Source organism: Budorcas taxicolor, chromosome 22 (assembly GCF_023091745.1).
Source record: "Budorcas taxicolor isolate Tak-1 chromosome 22, Takin1.1, whole genome shotgun sequence".
Classification (NCBI taxonomy): Eukaryota; Metazoa; Chordata; class Mammalia; order Artiodactyla; family Bovidae; genus Budorcas; species Budorcas taxicolor.
The window spans coordinates 41747224-41769877 of NC_068931.1; the positions used below are offsets into that span (position 1 = coordinate 41747224).

Genomic DNA, 22654 nt, shown 5'->3' on the forward strand with positions numbered 1-22654 from the left:
GATGGAGGGAGCAGAAGGTGAAAATCTCAGAAAGGCAAGGGGGCCAGAGGGCAGCGGAGGCCAAGCAGGGAGCGCGAGCAGGCAGCGGGAGGCGCGCGCGGGCGGTCCTCCGGCCGGCAGGGGGCGCGCGCGGGGGGGGGGGGGGTCCCCGCCCCGCCCCGCCGCCCGCCCACCCGCGCCTGCGCCGTCGCGCCGCCTCGCCCGGGATGCTGCTGCCGCTGCTGCGGAGTAGCTGCTTCCCTTCCTCCTCCCCCGGCGGCGGCAGCGGCGGCGGCGGGGCGGACGCTGGGGGCCGGCCGGCGGCGCAGCTGCAGCGCGGAGCCCGCGGGCCGCCGGGGCCGCTCGAGCGCGCGCTCGCCCAGCCCGGGGCCGAGCCGCGGCGCTTGGCGGAGGCCGAGGGGGCACGGGGACTCGGGGGGCCGCATGCGTGCATGGATCCGGGCGCCGCGCTGCACAGGCGGCCCGCGGGCGGCGGCGGGTTGGGCGCGGGCTCCCCGGCGCTGTCGGGCGGCCAGGCCCGCCGGCGCAAGCAGCCCCCCAGGCCGGCCGACTTCAAGCTGCAGGTCATCATCATCGGCTCCCGCGGCGTGGGCAAGACCAGCCTGATGGAGCGCTTCACCGACGATACTTTCTGCGAGGCCTGCAAGTCCACCGTGGGTAAGGCGGGCCAGGGGCGGCCCCGGGGGGCCCCTGCAACCCCGGACCGGACGGAGCCCCCGCCCCAGCCGTCTCGAGGCCGGGGATGCACGGGGCCTGTCCGGCCGGGGACGGTGTGAGCGTCTCTCCACTGGAGCACCCCCCACCAAGTCCTCATCAGGAAGAATCGGGGGCAGGCAGGCAGCGTGGTGGACACGAGCTGTGCCCTGGCTGGATGGCCGGAGTGGTCCCCTCTGGAGAATTTTGATGCCTTAGCTTTGCCTTCCTAGGAGGAGGGGCATTTCCATTGTACACGCTACTTGTTTTTCTAATTTTGAACTTAATTTTCTGTTGTGTTAAAATAATGGAAATTTTAAATCACCTGTGGAGGAGAATCTGTGGTTAATATTCGAAGTAAGACTAAGAAGTTTCTTCTTTTAACTATAAATGTGAGCAGAAGGACGTCAGCTGTTTTTTTCTGTGACTTCAAATAACCTAGGGGACCGGCAAGTGGGAAGGGCACCTCCCTCGCCCCGCCCCCGCACACCCCCCCCCCCCCCGCACCCCGCACTGCCAGGTGGGGGAAGGGGGCAGCCAGCTAACTACAGGAACCCCCTGGGCCTGGAAGTGGCCTATCCTCAGAATGTAAAATTGAAACTGCAGGGAAGTTTTCTGATGGAGTCACATGTATAGGCCTTGGCTTTGAGGTCTGTCTGGTCACTGTGTAACAGTTGTTTCTCTGGAAAACCCCTTAAAAGCTGTCAAAGATAGGGGAACCCCGCAGATGAGATAGTTGTTTGAGCGGAAGATCAGTCACCTTCAGTAAAGGGTAGGTGGAGGGGGGATTCCCCTAGGGGAGATCCAAGAAATAATACATAGTATATAAACATGAAATTCAGAACTGAAACATTCATTCCACACACACACCACTTGTGTATTTAGATAGTTCCAAGGTGATACAATTTGGAGATTAATTGGCTTTGTTGTCCTGTTATAGAAGACCCCTCCATTTGAAAAGGCTTATTGAAAGATTAATCTTACATTTTTCACGTTGTAGTTTTGTTTGTAAGAACTTGTTTCCTTTCATACTTTTTAATAATAGATCATTTTGGATGTATTTGTGCTCTCTGTACCCTCTTTGTTGTTAAGATCTTGGCCTTGAAACCATGAGATTAAAGTTCAGTAGTGTAGCTTAGACCTGTTTCAAATATCCAGTTTTGGATCATATAAAGTATGTGAAGTTATTCAACTGTCAAAAGAGGGTTTGTGCTGTTAATTTTAGTACCTGGCCTAAGTAAAACAGAACTAAAAGGAATTCAGAATTATCCATCTTTTATGGCTTAATACTTAAAAATGTACAAAAATGAAGAATAACACAGTTGTATTATGTGGTGTAGAGAAACCAGCACCGGGCTTCTGGGTGGATAATAGGGTTTGGTGGATGGAGAGTGAGACGGAGGGTGAAGATGTGCTGTAGAGAAGGGCAGAGGGGAGGTGGGGAGGGGTCTCCTAAGCTGGGGCCACGTGCAGTAGCACCCCCACATCATTAGGGGACTTTGGGTGAATGCTTCAAGACCTGGGCTGCCATGAAGCATGGAGGGTGGACCTTCTGTATCAGCTGGAGCCGTAAAGCGCTCTGGGTACGGCCCTGGCAGGGAGGCAGTTTCTTCGGGTACTTGGGAATCAGGAGGGGACCAGGCAGTCAGTTTCTTTGTCCCCTTAACAAACAAACATAAATGCACATGTATACATGTCTCCCCACACCACCCCTGCCGCTGGGGTCGCTTGTGCCCTTTGACTTTATCTCGCTTGCTTTTGTTTCCTCCATACATAGTCTGTAGTCCTTGGCTTGAAAAGTGTTTATTTGTGGGAAGTTCAGAAAAGGATGATAACTTCTGGTCTGACCCAGACTGTGAGAACACTTTGAGGAAGTTAACTAAACCCCTCTTCTATCTCTGCCTCTGAGTCACTTTTCCCTTCCACATATCAGATCACTTATTGAGCACCTACTGTGCGCGGATGCTGTGCTACCCTTGGGGGCCTCAGTGGTGAGGAGGACAGTCTCTGTCCAGATTGAGGGGTGGGGAAGGGGGGTCCTGGGGATGCCCAAGGGCGATTAGGGCAACGTGGAGATGTGTGCAGACCATCTGGGGAGCGCAGGGAAAACCCCCTAGTCCGGGTGGAGTAGGGGCTGGTCAAGGCCTTCCTCCACGCTGGAATGCTGTAGAGATAAGTTCATTCCTTGAGTTCCTTAGAAAAGCAAGTGTACATGCGGCGCTGGGTGAAGTGTAGCTGGGGTTGCCTCACCTGAATGCCCCCACCTGAGCAGGTGGCTCACAGGGTCCTTTTGAGGCGCATTGTTGAGTGCCGTCTCCACAGACCCTGCACAGATTCTGTTCCTCCGGCCTCACCTGTCCAGCTGCAGAGTCTGGAAAAGACCACCCACCTTGTGCAGGTGCTGCTGACCCAGGAGGGTCACTCAGGTGATGCCCTCAGCCGACCTCAGATTGGAAGCAGCCCCTCCAGTGAGCATTTGATAAAGCCAGGCAGGCTCACCGGACTTTCTGTAAAGAAGCATAGCAGAAACCCTGAGGGATTTGAGATAATAAGCCTATTTTATCAAATTATAACTGAACAAAATGTTGGTTTTGTTGTTGTTGTATTACTGATCAAACCAGAAGTTGTTTTGGTTTAAAAGACACGCGGAACTCACCAGGGTATGAAACTGAAAAGACTTTTAATAATTGACCTATTTAGTGAAAATTGTCCAGGTAGAATATTACTTTCAAATGGGATTTCATATTCATGGAATTGAGTTAGTCTGATGGGGCAGGAGGAGAAGGGGACAGCAGAGAATGAGATGGCTGGATGGCATCACTGACTCGATGGGCGTGGGTCTGAGTGAACTCCTGGAGCTGGTGATGGACAGGGAGGCCTGGTGTGCTGCGATTCATGGGGTCGCAAAGAGTCGGACACGACTGAGCAACTGAACTGAACTGAACTGATGTGGCTAGCATGGTTTGACAGATACAGCTTTTCGAAGTTTGAGAAACAGGAGAGAAAAAAAAAAACTGGTTAGCTGTAGAAATTCACAACTCTCTAAATACCATGTCGATCTGTGTTTCTTATATAACTACTGGAAGCTCACTGTTTTGTTTGGATCAAAATGTTTTTGCCAGGCAGCACCCCTTACCCCACTCCCAGCAACTTACATTTCTAGAAGAGCATTCTTTTTTTAAAAACCTAGGCTCTGATTGAAGCTTTTCCATGAACTAGTCTGTGACTTTGGATAAGTAATTTATTTTGTCTTTGTGTATAAACAGTTACATTCTGTTAGTGGCAGCTACAGTTTCTTGAGCACATACTGTGTACTAGCAAAAGTATACTCTTTCTAAACCTCACAACAATCCTGAAAGTTTCCGCATTCTACAGATGAGGAAGCAGAGTCCCAGAGGGTAAACAGCTCGCCCACAGTGGTCCAGCGGTGAGCGAGTGGTCAGGGCCAGGGCTGCAAGTGAGTTCCTTCTGTCTGTCTGTTCCTTAGCTTACTTTAGTATTTAAGTTCACTTTACTTTGAAAATATGGATGAGACTCTTTCCTGCTTGTCTAATTTGGCCCCTCGGCAGCCCTGTGAGGGTGGAGAGTGATGCCATCAATGGTAGCACTGAAATTGATTCTCTGTAACGGTGCCCCCATTATTTGTCACTTTCTTCTGGGAGTGATGCTTTAAAAGGTTCATTTCTAAATATTTTATCATTCAACTATCTGAAACTTTTGAAATATTTACTAAAATACATTTAAATACAGGAAAAGGAGGAGTAAGACCGTTTGGACCAGAGTATCAGTTTCCCGAACAGTGAAGTTTCTTCCAGAGTGCCAGAGGCCAACATAGATTGCCAGTTCTTTTATTGTTTTGCCACGTAAGGACATTTTTTTAACAATCCACTAGCACCAACTTTTCAAAAAACAACAAACAAAAAAAGATAACATGAGGTAGACCCCCAAAACAGGAAAGAATGTAAAATATCAGAATATCAGAATTTGGAAGTTCTTTGAACTCAGTTTGAGGTCCTCACAACTCTGTCAATGTTTTTCTCGTTTTGCAGCAATAACTTAGCTTCACAGCCTGGCCCTGAGAGTAGGCTTTCCTAGACGATGAGAGTGCTCGGTGGAGCTCTGTTTGTACTCAGTCATGTGCCGGGGTCTCAGTTCTCAAGCCCACCCCTTCAGGCCCTGTGTTCACCATTCCCAAGGCAGGGAAGCCTGGTGGTGCAGGTGACTGATTCATCCGACCCCGTAGTAGAGCCAGAAACAGATCCAGCAGGTCCAAGGTGCAGGTGGCCGTAAATCCCGTGCAGGAGTGGCTGTCTGTGGGTTGACCTTGAACATCAGCGGGCAGGAGGCAGGAGATCCCACCACTAGGATCTACTCTGCTTTGCCTACACACAGTGAGTGGAACCACTGGCAAGGGAAATCGCTTGTACTTTATTTTGGAAATTTAGGTCAGAGATTTTTGTTCAGAAACCCAGAATGAACATTTCATACTGGATTAAAATTCTTAGCTGTGCGTTTTGTGTTACTCTTCTGTGATCCTGGGCAGTCTTTGAAGCCATGGCTGAGCTGCTCGACTATTTCACTTACAAGGGAATTAAGGAGAATTGTCCCGAATTCCCACTCCAAAGCCCAGACCTTCCAGCGTCAGCCCCTCCCCTGCCGGGCTGATGTAACAGGATGACTCAGGGAGACGGGAGTGGGCGAGGAGCGCCAGTTTTTATGCCAGCCTGTGCTGTGCGTTGTGCGGTTTGGCTTATTTAATGAACTCAGAGCGTGCTGATAGGCTTGTGCAGAACGCATTTGTGGAATAAAGTAGCTGTCTTTCCCAGAAAGTGTGGAAAGTTGGCGATCGGGTTGTTGGGGCTGATAAAAATCTATTTAAAGACCTGGCTTACGTGCATTTGGCCTTTCTTTCACCATGTAGCTCTTTCTGGAGAAGAAAGGTCTGCCTCTGTAGGATGAGAGGGACCCAGAACTTTCAAGTCTGCCTCCCCTGCAGCTGTGGGGTGCAGGGACGGCCTTCAGAAGGCGGCCTGAGTTCCTTAGACTTATGGTAGCGCCAGAGCTTTCTCCAGCCTCGCATGCCAGGAGCAGCCTTCTAATTAAGTATTTGGTTTAATCTGCAAAGAAAACATAGCTTTGTATACCATTCAGCAAGTGTTTTCTGAGGGGCGGTGTTTATTTGTGTGAGACTCCATCCCACTGGCCGTTCATGGGGCTGGAAGCCCACCTGCCTGCCTGGCTGGTCCCTGCAGAAGGGGAGGTGAGTGGTGGAGATGCCCTGATGAATATCGGGGCCCACGTGCTCCGTGACCTCGCTTCCCTGCCTCCACCCACCCCCCCTCCCCCCGCCCCCACCACCTCGCCTGTGAAGTTCATGCGGAGTGCGTCTGTTCCAGCCGGCTGCAGGGCCATCTCCTGTGTGTGTGCAGGTGAGGGACGCAGATGGTCTTTGTTTGCTGGGATACAGACCACCCAGTCTGGACTGAGGAGGCGGGTCTTGTTAGACTCAGGGCAGACGCTGGATAGCCTCAGGCCTGCGAGCATTGTTTAATGACATGCAATCATTTAAACTATTCTAGTAGCACCTGTTTCTGAGGCGATCCAAGTATTTTACAGTTACATTACTTCATTCCGTTGAGTTCTCATAGCTCGGCTTAAGTAGGAGAAGCCCCATGACATTAAACTGTGGTTCGGGGCCCCTCTGGGGCAATACGGGAGGGTGATCTGCCTTGCCTGCCCTTTGTAGGATGCTCTCCTGGGGGAATGCGTCTGTGCTCTCCCTGGAAAGACAGTGGTCAAGTGGAAAGCTGGCCTCATGGTCAAGAGACCGCTTTCTGATAGTAAACGTTCCTCCATCTGGGTGACCTTGGCACATTTCTTAGTTTACTTTCTCACTGTCAACTCAGTGGAAATGCAGGAAAGCCTCCATCAGGGGAAAGACTACATCCAGGATGGGGTGACGCTGTGAAAGATACATGTCCTTGGGAGAAAGGCCGGCCTGTGATCTCAAGATAGTTCTTATAAACTGGCAGTAACAGTTAATAACAATTTGTCACCACTGCTTGAACTGAGACTTGACTTCAAAAGTGTGAAATCCTACAGCCTCCAGAACCTGTTTTGTTGTTGGTTATTTGCTGAGTGGTGTCTGACTCTTCTGGAACCCCATGGACTGCAGTATCTGAACTGAAGTCAATTAAAATCATACTTTCACACCAACTCCAAGTCCTTGTTGTTGGAGGTGGTGGGGGGTGGTGAGGGGGGACGAACATTCACCTGTATCCTAGGCATGGGCCACTGGTCAGTTCTGCTTTTGTGAAACTTCGTGCTGGAAGGGGATATGAAGAAAGAAACTTCTGTTTATTTTTGCTATTTTCATTTTTGTGACTTTTTATGCCTCAGCAAAAAGTAACACAGTAATGTTCTTTTGAATATGTTTTGCCTGCCGGGGAGCCTCAAAATCTTATCAGCACTGAGGACGACAATTCTTTACGCTCTTGCTGAGATTTATGAAACGTGAGTACAGAGGTGACAGGACCAGGTGAAGTTCTGTTCTTGAAGAGCTTAGTTATGGTGACCCTGGGCCACTTGCAGAAGATTTCACGCTTTTCCCTGTTTCCACGTTTGACTTTTTTTTAACAACCTTTGGTTGTGAACAGTGTTAATAAATTTGAACCTAGGTTCTGCCGCTCAGCTAGCAGAAGTGATCTGACCTTGGTCTCTCCTCTGTTCTGTGAGGGTAGCACCCAGCTTGCTGGACTCCTGAAGGAGCCCACATGTTGCATGTCAGGCTCAGGGCATCTGATAGACACTGTCATCATTATTAAAGGGAATTAAGATCAAGAAAGACTTGAATAGTCGTATCTATACAACAGAGGGATTACACCCTGTGACCTGTGTCCTTCCTGATGGAAATATTTTTAGGAAGACTTAGACGCCTGTCACCCAGCAGGACATTCCCTTAGTGGATCACTTCCAGTCTCAGTGACTATAATAATCCCCTGGGGCTGGGGGTGGCGTGTGTAATGGAGAGGACCTGGGCATATGAAGACTGCCCCTCCTCTAAGGATGTTCCACCAGTAACAGGGCTTGTAAAGGCTCCCCTGGTGGCCCAGTGGTAAAGAATCCACCTGCTGATTCAGGAGACATGGGTTCAAGGGGCGGGAAGATCCCCTCGAGGAGGAACTGGCAACTCATTCCAGTATTCTTGCCTGGGAAATCGCGTGGACAGAAGAACCTGGTGGGGTACAGTCCATGGGGTTGCAAAAGAGCCAGACACAACTTAGGGACTAAACAACCGCAAGCTGGGATTGTAGGAGAAATTAAATGCTCGGGCTCCAGGGGGATGCGCTTGCCAGGCACCCTGAATCCTACTGCTCTGCCCACCAGACGGGCTCACGACAGAGCACCTGCACTTCCTTCCTACGATTTAAATATGTGTGTGCTCGTTTCCTCATCAGGCCTGAGTTACCTCCTATTTCCTCCTCTTTAGTCGCCCTTTCTCCGTACACAACCAGCGTTTGATGGAGAAGAGGGGTGGGTCTCCATCAGATTTACTGGACCGCTGCCCCGTGCCAGGCAGCGTTCTAGGCTGCAGAGGCCAGAGGGGACTGTCCTGAAAAGGCACCTGTTCCTGTCCCATGGGGGAAACCAGCGGAGCCACGGGGCAGGGCTGGAGGGAAGGAGGAAGGTGAGCCGTCGGGAGGCGCAGAAGGGAACCCCTGGACCTGAAAAGGCTTTTGGGCAGATGAGGAGGTTCTCCAGGAGAGGAGGGCAGAGAGGGTGTTTCACCAAGTGCCTGTCGGTTTAGGTCTGGATGACTCAGGTCTTCAGGGCGGGACTGTCTCCACCACCCGACGGAGTAGTAGCTGCTTGCCTCCCCGGATGGTCAGGACACTGTAGAAAGTGGGTTTTCAGTAAAAGCTGCCACTTTTTTTGTCCTTTATCTGTTTATAAACATTGGTCCTGGGCCCCCCTGCTCAGTCAGGAGACTGTACTGACTTTTCCCAAACCTAATCCCCTCCTTGAGGCTGTTGGTGACTTGCTACCTTTTATTCAGGATCATTATAATTTCTGTGACCTGCAAATGTTAACCATGGACATTAAGAGATATTTTATACCTAATGTAAAAAAGCTTTTTAAAAAATGTGTAGTTGTATACTTTGATGTAAGGGTTTGTTTCTAAGCCATAGGTTGGAGTAAGTTTCCAGCCATCACCAGCTAAACTAGTGGCTCTTACTATTAAAAGAGATTTTGTTTAAGAGCAAGCACCATTTTAATGAACTGTTTCCTTTTGTGGAATTTTAGATTTAGCCACTGGATATTTTTCTGTTGTTGTTGTTGATGTCTTTAACCTACTCACTAAAACTAGGTAGTTTGGGCTAAACACGTTCTTCATCCTGTTTGCTGTTCGTTCACCTTTGTTTAACAGTGTATTTATAATCACACGATAACATTACCACTTATTCCTACTTTTGACTATTAATACCCTTTCCTTTGTTTTTATTCATTAAACTTCGTGATTACAAAATAGCTGTAGTGCAGGACTGCTAAAGTCACAAAGTTGTTTAAGTTGGTTGAAGAAAAAAGACTTGACATGATCAGACTGAGAGCCGTTCTTAGCGGAGAAAACCGCCTAATCAAAACAAAAGTTATTTGTGCTGTTTCTAGAGATTCTTGTAGTTAACTTGAAGCAGAGCCCGCAAGAGAAGTATCTGCTGGTTCTTTTCAGTAGAATGTGGCAGCCAGTGCAACAAGTCATAACCAAAGTGGCAGCCCCCTTAAGTAAAACTAAAAAAAAACAAACTAGAAACAAAATAGAATAGTGGCCATAATACACTGTGAATTAGATTTGTAAATCGCATGGTGAGGCCCTAGCTTTATGCTGATATCAGGAAGAAGGGGTTTTTCTGAATTGTGCCTTTTCAACATCAGAGCATAGCACATAGGTGCAGGCTGGTTTCTGTGCCTCGTAGAGTATCATGTTCAGCTCTGCCCTTCCCTGAGATTGAATCACAAAGGATTCGGGTTGGTCTCTGCTTGAGGATGTTGGTCGTGTACAGACACGCTTCCTGTTCCAAGGCTGTCTGAGAGTCATCTGACTCAGGAAAAGCAAAGCTGTTCCAGAACTGAAAGTGAAATTGGCTTCCCCAACATTTGCATGAGCTTCAGGATCAAGGCTGAGGGAGAGAGTAAGAAGCAGGGTGCCGTGGCCTCTTCTCCAGCCGTGACTTTTATATTCCTGCCACGTTTCTCTGTTGTACAGACCTCGGTCCCACCCAGGCTTGTAAACACATCTCCTGGTTGCATTGATGTCTGCAGCATGTTGCTAATTATAAAAGTAAGTCACACGCCTTGCCTGTCACCTCAGGAACATCATCTGACTTTGAAGAGCTATGTTGTGCCCCCTCCATCCTCCACCTCGCAGCACCGGGACCCTGGATCCATAAAGCAGCCAGAAAATATTAATAGTTCCCATAGAGATTAGGTTTCCATTTCCCACATTTAGCTGGCATTATTTTTTTAAGCTGGTTGTTTTTTTTTTTTTTCTTAGTTGTGAGAATTGTGTAAAAAATACTGTTTTATATTATTTCACAAATATTGTGAAATTTGTGTTAAAAAAGTATTGAAGTTTTCTGTAACTGACAAATAGATAAGAAAATATCCACAGGTGAAACTTTGCTTTAAAAAATTATCTGAAGCCTTAAGGGCTGAACTGGAGAGGGATGGGGATTTGCCATGGTTTGCTTGCCACTATTAAAGCCCACTCCAGTACTCTTGCCTGGAAAATCCCATGGATGAAGGAGCCTGGTGGGCTGCCATCTATCGGGTCACACAGAGTCGGACACGACTGAAGCGGCTTAGCAGGATTAAAGTAATTTAAAAAATGAAATTAATTTGTATGAGTAAAATTTTTCAAAAAGAATTCCTCTTCTACACTATTGGCAATATAATAAAGTCACTTTTGTGAATGCTAAAGAATTTATTATGATAATTTCTTAATTCAGACTATGGCTGTTTGAAATCAAGATTGAGTTTCCAGTGCTCCATGTAAGAATTTCCCCCCAAGATAGCATGTGTATAAAGCCATTGTTTGTGTAATGATTCATTGTGATTTTTAAGTGGATTTTAAGCTGCACCTCCAGTAGTATTAAACTCTATTATGAATCGCAAGTGCCTCCTCTCCAGTTCGGGGTAGAACCTAACATACGCTACTCGTTGTGTGGAGAAGCATAGAGTGGTGGTCATCTTGGGGACCGGAGGATTTCTTCTCTCTCCTTTTGGGATTCAGTGTGGTCAGTTTTTTGTTTTTTTGCCACAATGGCGTACAAATAGTACTGCTTTTCTGACAGATTGCCTTGTTTTTGCTTCATCTTTGTCCGTTTTATTTACAGGTGTTGACTTTAAGATCAAAACCGTAGAGCTAAGAGGAAAGAAAATTAGGCTACAGATCTGGTAAGTGGGGCCCTGCACCCAGTTATCACCGTGTGTGTTCAGCAGTCCACACGCTCCTCTAATACAATTAACCGTCGGAGCGGGCCCGTCTCTCCTGCGTCTCCTCTCCTCCGCTCTCGTTCAGGTGAAATGAACGGAGCTTCCTTCTAGAGAGCGTTCAGGAAAGAGCCCATGTAGCTCAGCCCCGCTTGCCGCAGGGGCCTTGGAGAGACTGTTGTTATACTTCCGTGGTGACTGGCTTGGAGCCTTTAGTCCTAGTGTGATGTCATCTGACACACCGTCATCACTGAGGCAGTCGCTCCACTGCTCGTCTACACGTTTTCAGAGTTACTCTGCAAGCGTCCGGAGAAAGGCCAGCGTGCTCCCTGGAGCTGCGCATCTTGGGCAAGGCGCCCGCGGGCGTGTCCTCGGTGGTCCGCTCGTGCCCTGAGCCCCTCTGTGCCCCGTGCGGGGAGCCCAGAGCCCCCTCCCCGCACCCCAGGAGCGTGTGAGAGACTAACCCAGCCGTGTGGAGGCCGCTCAGCCACCTTCCTTGGGGACCCGGGAGGAGCCCCTCTGGAGGAGGGACTGGTGGGAGCGCCCGCGGGTGTCCGCGCCGCCCTCGTCGCTAACACAGTCACGCCGCAGCGTCTCAGCCACTAACTCCTCTCGCAGGTCGGCCTCAGCTCTGTCTGTCCGCCGTGTCTGTCGCTTCCATCGCGTTCATTGCTGCCGCGCCGGCGGCTCCATCGTCACCTAGCGCTTCCGTGTTAGTGCCATGTCTCATCCCCACCCGCGCCCCCGTGCGGGGCGCCCGCCGGCCGTGTCAGGTAACGTCCCCGTGGGTCATCGCTGACTGTTTCACCCGCTTGAAGGATTGGGGGTGACGGGGGTTGCTGTTTTGTGGTTTTGTATTTCATATCTTTGGGAAGTTCCTTGATCATCTGTGGTTAGGAAAAGAACCATTTTCCCATCTCTGCTTGAAGTGTGTCTACGTGTATGTATATAGAACTTGGTGTAAGTATAGCTAAAATAAGATGTCAACCCGAATGTAGATTCATGAGTTTACACCCCCATGGTGGCTCGGTGGTAAAGAATCCGCCTGCCAGTGCGGGAGACATGGGTTCGACCCCTGGGTTGTGGGTTCGATCCCTGGGTCAGAAAGATCCCCTGCAGAAGGAAAGAAGGAAATGGTAACCCACTCCTGTATTCTTGCCTGGGAAATCCCATGGACAAGGAGTCTGGCAGGCTATAGTCCATGGGGTCACAAAGAGTCAGACAGTGGAGTGACCTACAGCAGCAGCAGCAGCACGTATCCTGGAAATCATGCACAGAGGCTTCCGGCTGTTGTGTTGAGATGGACTTAAAGCTGAGAAACTGGCTTCCTGCCTTAAGGCAAACACATAATTAAGATGCTCCGTATGGGGGACTTCCTTGGCAGTCCAGTGGAAGTCCCCCATACAGAGCATCCCATGCAGGGGGTGTGGGTTTGATCCCTGGTTGGGGAGCTAAGATCCCGCATGCTGCCCCACCACCCCCCAAAAAAGATGCTCCGCATGAAGGTCTCTTGTTCGGTCCAGTGCTCACTGTTGGTGAATTTGGTTTCCACTAGAGTCCCTGTGTTGACGTCATCAAGCTTGTTTCCTTTCATTCTCTGCTTGAAGAAGTGGAACTTTCATACACTGACATTGATTTCTGCAAATTAAGAATTGTGTCATTTCACCAGATATATTAAATACAGAAAAATGATGGTTTTTCAAAGCAGGGTTGTAGTATCAAACTGGGGGGAAAGGATGTCAGGAAGTTTTCAATTTGCCCCCAAAGCAGAAAGAGACATAATAATATCATATTCCACCCACAATAAATCATGATTTGGCTGATGTACTGCAAATCTCTGAAAGTCAGCTCTCGGTCATTACAGTGGAAATTAAGGTTCATTGAGATAAAGGTGGAAATATGAGAATTCTGCATCTCATTGGATAGATAAAAGCCCGATCAGGGCATCGGTATTGTATTATTGTCCAGCTGTGTGAGACGTGGAGACTGGGGTGGAATTTTTGCGGTCCTGGCTCAGAGTAAGAATCTAATAAATACGTGTTGAACTGAATTGGATTCTATTTACCTTGCTCTCTGACTATCTGTGAGAGCAGATAATTCCGTGGGGAAATGATCAAACACAGGAGCCTTGGAGAGGAATAGCCTTGGCAATCCAGATATTTTGGAAATATGGATTATTCTCTTCAGTGAAGATGCTTTTCTGCCTCACAAAGTCAAGAACTGCTCACAGAGAGATGGAGTTTAGGGACTGGCCTTGATGATTCCTCGCTGGTGTCTTGTACGCTAACCGCTTGTTGTTGTTGAGTCACTTCAGTTGTGTCCGACTCTTTGCAACCCCCTGGACTATAGCCCACCAGGCTTCTCTGTCCATGGGACTTCCCAGGTAAGAATACTGGAGTGGGCTGCCGTCTCCTTTTCCACGGGATCTTAATATCAGAAATGCCTATTACTGTCCTGATTCTGGTTGTTGGGTTTTATTAGAATCTCTCCCGGGGTCTGCTGTGCAACCTCACGCTTGCAGGTAGTGGAGCTGTGTTGCTCGTGCTTCCGAGGTCAGACCTCATGTTACGTGTTCTTACCACAGCAGCCTCAAGATGATTTTCCAAAAGCTTGTATTATGTCTAATGTCTCTGTTCTTCAGCCCCTGATTTCTGAATCCTAACTTAGTGGATGTTTAGAGAAACGAATGTGAAATTGTTTTATGCTAAAAGCCACCATAAAACTACTTATAAAGACTCACGAGAGCACGTAATCCCCAAAATGCTCAGTGAAGACCTTATACCCAGTTGCTATTTAAATTTGTGGTGCAGCTATAATGTGCTAACCACAGACTTCAGAGTAGGAAAACATGTGTTGTTTTTGCTTTTTAAAGAAGTGAGTGAGAGCTGTTTTATCAAATCCTAAGTTGAACAAGCCAGCACTGTGATGGGAAGAGAAACCACAGTCAGGAAGATACTTTATTTTCTTGAAAGTATTAATTACACCCCTAAATGCCTAGGGTCCCGGGAATAATTTTGTTCACTGATTCCTTGTGTGAATGAAACGGTATCTGAGTCAGTTCTTTCTCACCTGATTGGAAGGTGCCTTTTAGTGTCTGCAAGTTGGTTTTATTTTATTCTGAATTCTTCAGGAATCCAATTTGGGGGCAGTTTTGAGTCAAAAAACAAAGTTTATTTTGCCTTGAATTGGCATCCACTTTCTGCATTTTGCACACATAGGCTTTTGTTTAGCACATTTGGATGGAGGGCCTGCAGTGGGCCAGGCCCCTGCACCCTAGTGGACAAAACAGACCAGCTTAAGCCCCTGGGCATTCCAGCCAAGAAAGAGCACAGGGGAGTCTTACATCCCCTGGGACAAAGTGACAGCGTTGCTTTATGTGGAAATGAATTTGCCAACAGGCTTCATTGTTTGGCATGATGACACATCCCTCAGTTCAGTTCAGTCGCTCAGTTGTGTCCGACTGTTTGCGACCCCATGAATCGCAGCATGCCAGGCCTCCCTGTCCATCACCAACTCCCAGAGTTCACTCAGACTCACGTCCATTGAGTCAGTGATGCCATCCAGCCATCTCATCCTCTGTCATCCCCTTCTCCTCCTGCCCCCAATCCCTCCCACCATCAGAGTCTTTTCCAATGAGTCAACTCTTCACATGAGGTGGCCAAAGTACTGGAGTTTCAGCTTCAGCATCATTCCTTCCAAAGAAATCCCAGGGCTGATCTCCTTCAGAATGGACTGGTTGGATCTCCTTGCAGTCCAAGGGACTCTCAAGAGTCTTCTCCAACACCACAGTTCGAAAGCATCAATTCTTCAGCGCTCAGCCTTCTTCACAGTCCAACTCTCACATCCATATGGGACCACTGGAAAAACCATAGCCTTGACTAGACGGACCTTTGTTGGCAAAGTAATGTCTCTGCTTTTGAATATACTATCTAGGTTGGTCATAACTTAATTTCATGGCTGCAGTCACCATCTGCAGTGATTTTGGAGTATTACTGGGGGTAGCTTCTCTGAGCTAGGTGCATCCAAACAAAATCATAAGGAAGCCCCAATTTCTCCCACACCAAGATTCTGAAAAGAAGTAAATTCCATGTTTAACAGTGGAAAGGTCAACATCACATAACTTGGTGGTTATCAATGACAAAATGTATGGGTGATATTTAATTTAAACAATTTAAGCCTGGCAATCTCTATTAACCAACCAAAAAATAAAGTCTGACACTGTTTCCACTGTTTCCCCATCTACTTCCCATGAAGTGATGGGACCAGATGCCATGATCTTCATTTTCTGCATGTTGGGCTTTAAGCCAACTTTTTCACTCTCCACTTTCACTTTCATCGAGAGGCTTTTTAGTTCCTCTTCACTTTCTGCCATAAGGGTGCCTAAGGGGAGCTAATTTGGTGGCGAGTCTAGGCTGGAACAAAGGTGTAAACTGTAGCACCTTTGCCAAATGTGTGTTAGGGAAACGGCCTCACAAAGTTCACCCCATCCAGTGCACTTGGAAGAGGTTTCAGTGTCTCCGCCTTTTGGCGGCTCAGGCGCTGTCCTGCGAGAGTCTGAGCATCTTGCAAGCAAGAACCTCGTCTTCTGTGAACTGTACCCACTGCCCCTCGCTTTCTCCACCATAAGCCACCTGTGTCACGGGGCTCTCAGAGTGTGCTGAGAGTTAGGGTTCTTTGGTAAAAGCTAAGTTACAGATTGGCTTAAAAGAAATCATTTTACTGGTCGAAAGGCCTGCTCTCTTGAACCTCATTTGTAAATTTGTTAGCGTTCTCACGCAGTTTCTCAGCTTCTTAGGTGGAGAAAGTGGGTCTTGGCCAGCTTATGTGCACTGTTAATGTCTTCCTGTGGAAACATCAGCTTTTCCTGGAGAGGAGAGAAAGCTTTAGATTTCAAGGTCACAGTCGGAGAGTAGTCAGCTTGACCATGTTTGCAAATTTGTGGGGTCCTCTTCCTCCTTTACCGATTTGAAGGACTAAAAAAATGACAAGACTATAGCATTTTTCATTAGTGGGGACTGTTGGTCATCTTATCAGCAAAATCAGATAAGATACTCACCACTGAGGTTGGTTAATAGAGATTGCCAGGCTTAAATTGTTTAAATTAAATATCACCCATACATTTTGTCATTGATAACCACCAAGTTATGTGATGTTGACCTTTCCACTGTTAAACATGGAATTTACTTCTTTTCAGAATCTTGGTGTGGGAGAAATTGGGGCTTCCTTATGATTTTGTTTGGATGCACCTAGCTCAGAGAAGCTGCCCCCAGTAATACTGAACGTGCACAAACCTGGGGGGAGTTGCCACGGCTGGGCCAAGTCTTCCCTGTCCGCCCTGTTCGGGGACTGACTTTTGCTGCTGTTTCTCAGGGACACGGCAGGTCAGGAGAGATTCAACAGCATTACCTCAGCTTATTACAGAAGTGCCAAGGGGATCATACTAGTCTACGACATCACTAAGAAGGAGACATTCGATGACTTGCCGAAATGGATGAAGATGATCGATAAGGTAGGTGCTGGCGTTTCTCTCTCAGAGGTGAACTCTCCGCTGTGGGTGTTAATAGTGACAACAGGAAGAAGGGAAACATTCACGGAGCATGCTTTTCCACGCCGAACGTCATTTAATCCAGATGACAGCTTTCAAAGTAGATGCGTAGATCCCAGGTGAGGCAGAGAAGAACTAGAATGTCTTCAGGATCAGCTTGTACGTGAGAAAGCCTGGCTTGGTATTCTGGTCCCTGGGCTGTCTGACATCAGAGCCCACACACGCTTATCCCACATGGGCAGGCTGCTTCCGTGGAATCAGGTACGGGGCCAATTTTATTATTTCTGCAGAAAGTTCATGTGAGCACTCACTTTGTGTGTGTCCAGAGAGCGTCAGCCTCCCGGGGACACGCCGAGGTCTTGGTCAACCACTCGACCTCTGCCCACTAAACTAGAGACAGCCTTCACCCCCTCATTTTGAACTAAAGATTTTATCTTTCGGATCACAGTTGACTATGTAGAAATAAACTGAGTTTATATAACCTGTGGGTCGCCGGCTAAGAAATGAGTAGCCAAAATGCGCCTGTAGACACAGCTGTTGAGGGTGAGATGTGTGTAAACAGTGGCCACATTTGAGAGTTGTTTCCCCCTCATTTAGTAATTTGAGGTTTAGCGCCTTTGCATAACAAGCACACTTAGTATATTATAAATTTGATTTCGTTTGCAAATTGTATTAAACCCATCTGTTAAATGATGATGGAGAACGTTCCTCTGCAGGTCTTACCAAGCGCATTTTCAATGTGTGTCTCTTTAAAGTGTGTTGGAGACCCCAGTTGCCAGGGTTACAGAGGTGTCAGAACCAGGGTTGGGTCTGGACTCTGGGATGCTGGGGCCACGGGGTGTGCTCCCGAGGACCCCAGACAGGGGCATCCTTGCTGCCGGCTCAGAATCCAGTGATGGAGCTACCAGGAGGCGGTGGCCTCGGTGTGAAGGGCGCCTCAGTGGGGAACCTGCCCTCCTCCGTCTGATACCCGGCTCTTGCCTCTCCCTCTGTGCGGCCGTGCTCCCGTTTCTTCCTCTTCCCAGCCCCTGTTCAGGGAGTTACTTGAGACAACTTTGACCTTCTTAAAGAGAGACATTCTACTGTGCCTGCATGCTTTTTAAAACTTAGAAATGCAGCATAACTTTTCCAATCATAAAATTAACAGTACCTTGTCAGTATAGAAAATTTAGAGAACCAAGTGAAAGCACAAAAGTGAATTGAGACAGTCTGTAGCCGTGGCCCAGAAAACCCAGATTGCGTCTGTACTCCATGCCATTTCATGCCGTGGTTATTTCACTAAATATTCGATCATGGGTGGCTTCCTGTGTCACCTTCGTGTTCTTCCAGAGCATATTTTCTGTTTTTTTTTCTGGCTTCACTCTTTTATGTACCTTATTTCATTCTTCACCCACTTTGTGGGATCTTTAGATTGTTTTCAACCGAGTATAAAGCTTTGCCTGTATTCTGAGTCATTCCTTAGGGTAGATTCCTAGGAGTCATGAGACCATCCGTGGTTCCTCGTGCCTGTGGCCACATTGCCATGCGCCCAGCAGGAGCCCTCTAGGTCAGAGCAGATTCTCAGAGAAGGAGGGGCAGGTGGACAGAGGGGCAAGTAGATAGAGGGGCGAGAGGTATGGCCTGGGGTTGTGTCTCCCTCGGGTGTGCTGTGCCTGGCTTTGAGATTCAGCTTCTCTTGTTGCGATCCCACAGTATGCTTCGGAAGACGCGGAGCTTCTCTTAGTTGGAAATAAGTTGGACTGTGAAACTGACAGAGAGATCAGCAGACAGCAGGGCGAAAAGGTGAGGAGAGTGGGCAGTGGGGGGGGCCGGCTCCCACATCCTCGCAGTGAGCACCCTGTGTGCTTTCCCTTCTAATAAATTACTTTACGGTTCAGAATTCTGAAAATGCAGTCAGGCACATCCTTCGTCTTTGTTTGCTTTGGTTCGCTTCCTGCTCCTTTAAATTCATTTTTCAAATGGAGGGGGAAAGACACATGAGAATACACAGCATTGTTTACTGTCCCACCTGACCTGTTATACATAGAGACGTTCTTTTAACCCATGTCATTGCACTCATGATGTTCTCCTATTCTAACTCTAACCTTCCTCAGGAAATCGATGACACTCACATTTATTTCTTTGGATACATTTTAAATGTCAGATACACTACAGTCTAGACACTTGTGCACGTAATTTGACTTGAGGGTCCTGGTGAGGGTCCTGGTGTCACCTCATAGATTGTGTTTTGCTGATTTCTCATCATGTAGGAAATTGCTGCACTTTGCTACATTAAAGTTCAAATGTAAATGAGCTTTACATTTGAGGATAAGCAGGACTTTCCAGGCCTTTCGTTCCAGACTTTGTCTGAGTCCCAAAGACCAAGAGCTGTCCCCCTCCCAGTTACGGACCCTGTGCTTATACTAGACACATGTCGTCCCCTCCTCCTCCGACATGCACACACACACACACAACAATAACGTGTGCTTGCTCTCAGTTTGCACAGCAGATAGCCGGGATGCGGTTCTGTGAAGCAAGCGCCAAGGATAACTTCAACGTAGATGAGATCTTCCTGAAGCTTGTTGATGACATCCTGAAAAAGGTAAAAAAAAAGAATCCCGTGTCCTGACAGCACATTACCTGGAACCTCTTCATCATTTCCTTTGCTGTTTGTGGTTGGGAACCCCTCATGTAGAAAGCAAACCCCAGGGGTTGTCAGGCTGGAGACCTGTGGGTGCAGACCCGGGCCAAGGACTCAGCTCCCCACCACATCCTCAGGGCCTGGCACACGGGTGGAGTGGGTGTGACCATTTATTGTTGTTTTTTAGTTGCTCAGTTGTGTCCAACTCTTTGTGACCCCATGGACTATAGCTCACCAGGCTTGTGTGTCCATGGGATTTCCCCAGCAAGAATGCTGGAGTGGGTTGCCATTTCCTTCTCCAGAGGATCTTCCAGGCCCAGGGATCAAACCTGTGTCTCCTGCATTGGCAGGATTCTGTACTACTGAGCCACCGGGAAGCCCAAGGGAGACTGTGGGCTGTGTTTATTTGACATTTGCTCCTCTCCTGTTCGAATTTTCCCACCAGGACCTTGTTAGGGGCAGACAGTGAGGGTCTTGCCTCCCATCAAGGCTCTTCCTGTCTAGTGAGGCCTTTCGTGGTGCCAGACCAAGAAGATGACCTCACTGGACAGCAGCACATTGTTCAAGCATCTTTGGGCTTGTATCCAGAGATTCCTTAGATCTTTAAGTGTTTTTATATTATTATTACACATAATTGTATTGATGCAATGTAATTCAGAAGCTTCTAATACAGTGGCTGGCTGTGTAGCTGCCAAGAAAAGGTACTTCTTCCTTTAGTAATGGTATGCTCCCTGAGAACACAGAACCGTTTTTTCATTTTTTTGATACTTTTAAGTTTCCATCACACTGGGCTGTGAAAGGAAATGTCGATGAGGTCCGTCTGCTCTCTTTGCCGAAGGGTGTGAGGTGGGCTGCACAGCCTTTGTGTGTTGGTTGAAGCTCCCTGAACCTGGTTCTAAGGTTTTGGCTGAATGTCTAACTGAACTCTGATGATTAGAGAGTTTCCTATAAAAAAAACACTTTGGTCTTCTCTAACTGTATAGTCTGCAGAGTCTTTATATTGTCGAGTTACAATGTGTTTGTCTTTTCCTTTATCCCCAAGATGCCCCTGGACATGCTCAGGAACGAGCTGTCCAACAGCATCCTCTCATTACAACCCGAGCCCGAGATCCCCCCAGAGCTGCCCCCGCCCAGACCACACGTGCGATGCTGTTGACTCGCCGCTTTGGAGGCGAAGTGGGCGTGATTCCTGGACAGGGGGAAGGTCGCATTCTGCACTACAATCATTTTGACAATTTCCTCTCGCACTTTGTAATCCACGTCAGAGCTATACACTAACTTGTAAATATGCAGATATGCAATCCTGGGTAAGTTTGGGTTATAAATGACATATTTCCCTCCAAATTATTATATTTCATTCATCATCCCAATGCCTAGTGTGTGTACACTGGGGAACGTCGTACTTCTGATACGAAGAACAGGAGAAATGAGAGCTCTAATGTTTCTAGAAATACATAATATAGTTGTCCTTGTTAACTATATTGTGAAGATGGAGATATTCTGATAAGAAGAAAGAACGTGGTGCTTTGCTTACTGTTTTAAAGAAAATTTGTAAAACTAAAGACTTTGGGGGGAGAAAAGCGACCTTGAATGCTTTTTCTTTATTTACATTTCTCCCAGCTGTAGCATCTTTGAAGTATTGGAGTGTTTCCCACAAAGCAAGCTCCATGCTTGCTTAAAGGTCTTGAAGGTTATTTATTCACATTAATGGTAGAACATGGCTAGTTAGAATGTGGGACTTGAATTGGTCCTGAGGCCTGGGAATCTCTCTGGTTTCCTGATGAACGCACTCTGTGCTTTTAAGAACTACAAAGATTCAATAAAAGAAATGTTTTTGGAACTATAGAAGATTTTAAAAGAACGCTGCTGTCCTACACAAATCCTGTTCAAAGGAATTTTAAAGAGATGCATTTTACTATATCAAAGAACCTACACGTATTTGCCTAAACATTCTATATACCTTTGTAATGATAAAACCTCTCCCCTTGACGGTGAAGCTTATTCCTATTAAGCCTAGACTGTGTTTTGTTTTTTTTTTCCTGGTCTGATAATGAATTTGTGAACTCTTATCTTTGGTATATCTTTTATTAAACTGCACTGTTTGTTTAGTCAAGGTAAATAAGTCATTATGTATTTGAATAACTTGGCGTGTCTTGAGTGTTGTGATATGAGAAGCATTGTGGTCCTTCTACACTAATGAAGTGCAAATAAAATTTTGTATTTATGAATGACAGTTGAGTTGCTATACTTACTTGTGTAATTGTAAATTACGTATCTGATGATATTCTTCCAGAACTCCACATCTTAATCTTTTGAGTGTTTTTGATAAGGAAAATGTAGCCTCCTTCACCATGGAAAACATTTCGATACTTTCTCAAAAGATTTAGGCATAGACTCAGCAATTTCAGTCCTGAGTGTACACCTCCAAAAGTTGAAAGTTGGGGCACAAACAGATGCTGTACACTCATGTTCACAACCTTAATCACAGTAGCCAAAATGAAGCATCCCAAGTGTCCACTGGCAGGGGAATGGACAGCATGGATGAACCTTGAGGACGTCATGCTCAGTGAGATAAGCCAGGCACAGGACAGACCCTGTACAGTGTTACTCACCAAGGGGCCTAGAACAGTCAAGGCCAGAGACGCAGCCTGGTGGGCGCCAGGGGCGGGGGGTGTTTACCTGGACAGAGCTTGCCTTTGGAAGATGAAAACATCACGAAGGATGGTTGTGATGGTTGTACACCCACGTGCATGTACTTAGTGTCACTGGGCTGTACACTTTACATGGTGAAATATGTGTGTGTTTGCAGATAGCGTCATCATGAAAATGTTCTTTGTAATGTCTGTGCCCTTTACCATCAGACAACTAGGCCTGGAGCGTGTCGATTACTCACCTGCTGTCTCACTCCACGCCACCTTCCAGTGTTCTGGCCCTCCTCTGGAGGACACCCGCCCTTCCCCTTAGACCTGCTGCCAGGAGGGGCTGGGAGGAGAGGGCATGGGACCTGCATTCCTACTCTTTTTGGGCCCCTGCAGTGACCTCTGACTGGCTGCTCCAGCTCCTCAAGGACCCTCAGCTCAGCCTCACCGCAGGCACCAGTGGTTACACTGCTCCCTGCAAGTCTGCTCTTTCTCCTTCCTGGATCCGTGAAGTGCTGGGTCAAATCAGTAGGTGATTTTGTGTAACTAACCGTTTAAAGTTTTGAATATGAAACTGACAGGTGGCACTTCCCTGATGGTCCAGTGGCTAAGACTCCCCACCTCCATCACCGGGTTCAATCCTGGTCAGGAGGTCAGACCCCACATGCC

The 22654-nt window shown here is 47.6% G+C and overlaps 1 protein-coding gene across 1 annotated transcript; it reads left to right on the forward strand.

Annotated features, from left to right (window-relative positions):
• The first annotated feature begins 206 nt into the window (after nucleotides 1–206).
• On the forward strand, nucleotides 207–21574 carry RAB12 (RAB12, member RAS oncogene family). The gene is made up of 6 exons (XM_052660407.1): nucleotides 207–657; nucleotides 11085–11145; nucleotides 16552–16690; nucleotides 18419–18508; nucleotides 19203–19307; nucleotides 20389–21574. The coding sequence occupies exons 1-6, from the start codon at nucleotides 207–209 to the stop codon at nucleotides 20500–20502; spliced, it is 960 nt and encodes a 319-aa protein (XP_052516367.1). The 3' UTR covers nucleotides 20503–21574.
• The last annotated feature ends 1080 nt before the right edge of the window (nucleotides 21575–22654 follow it).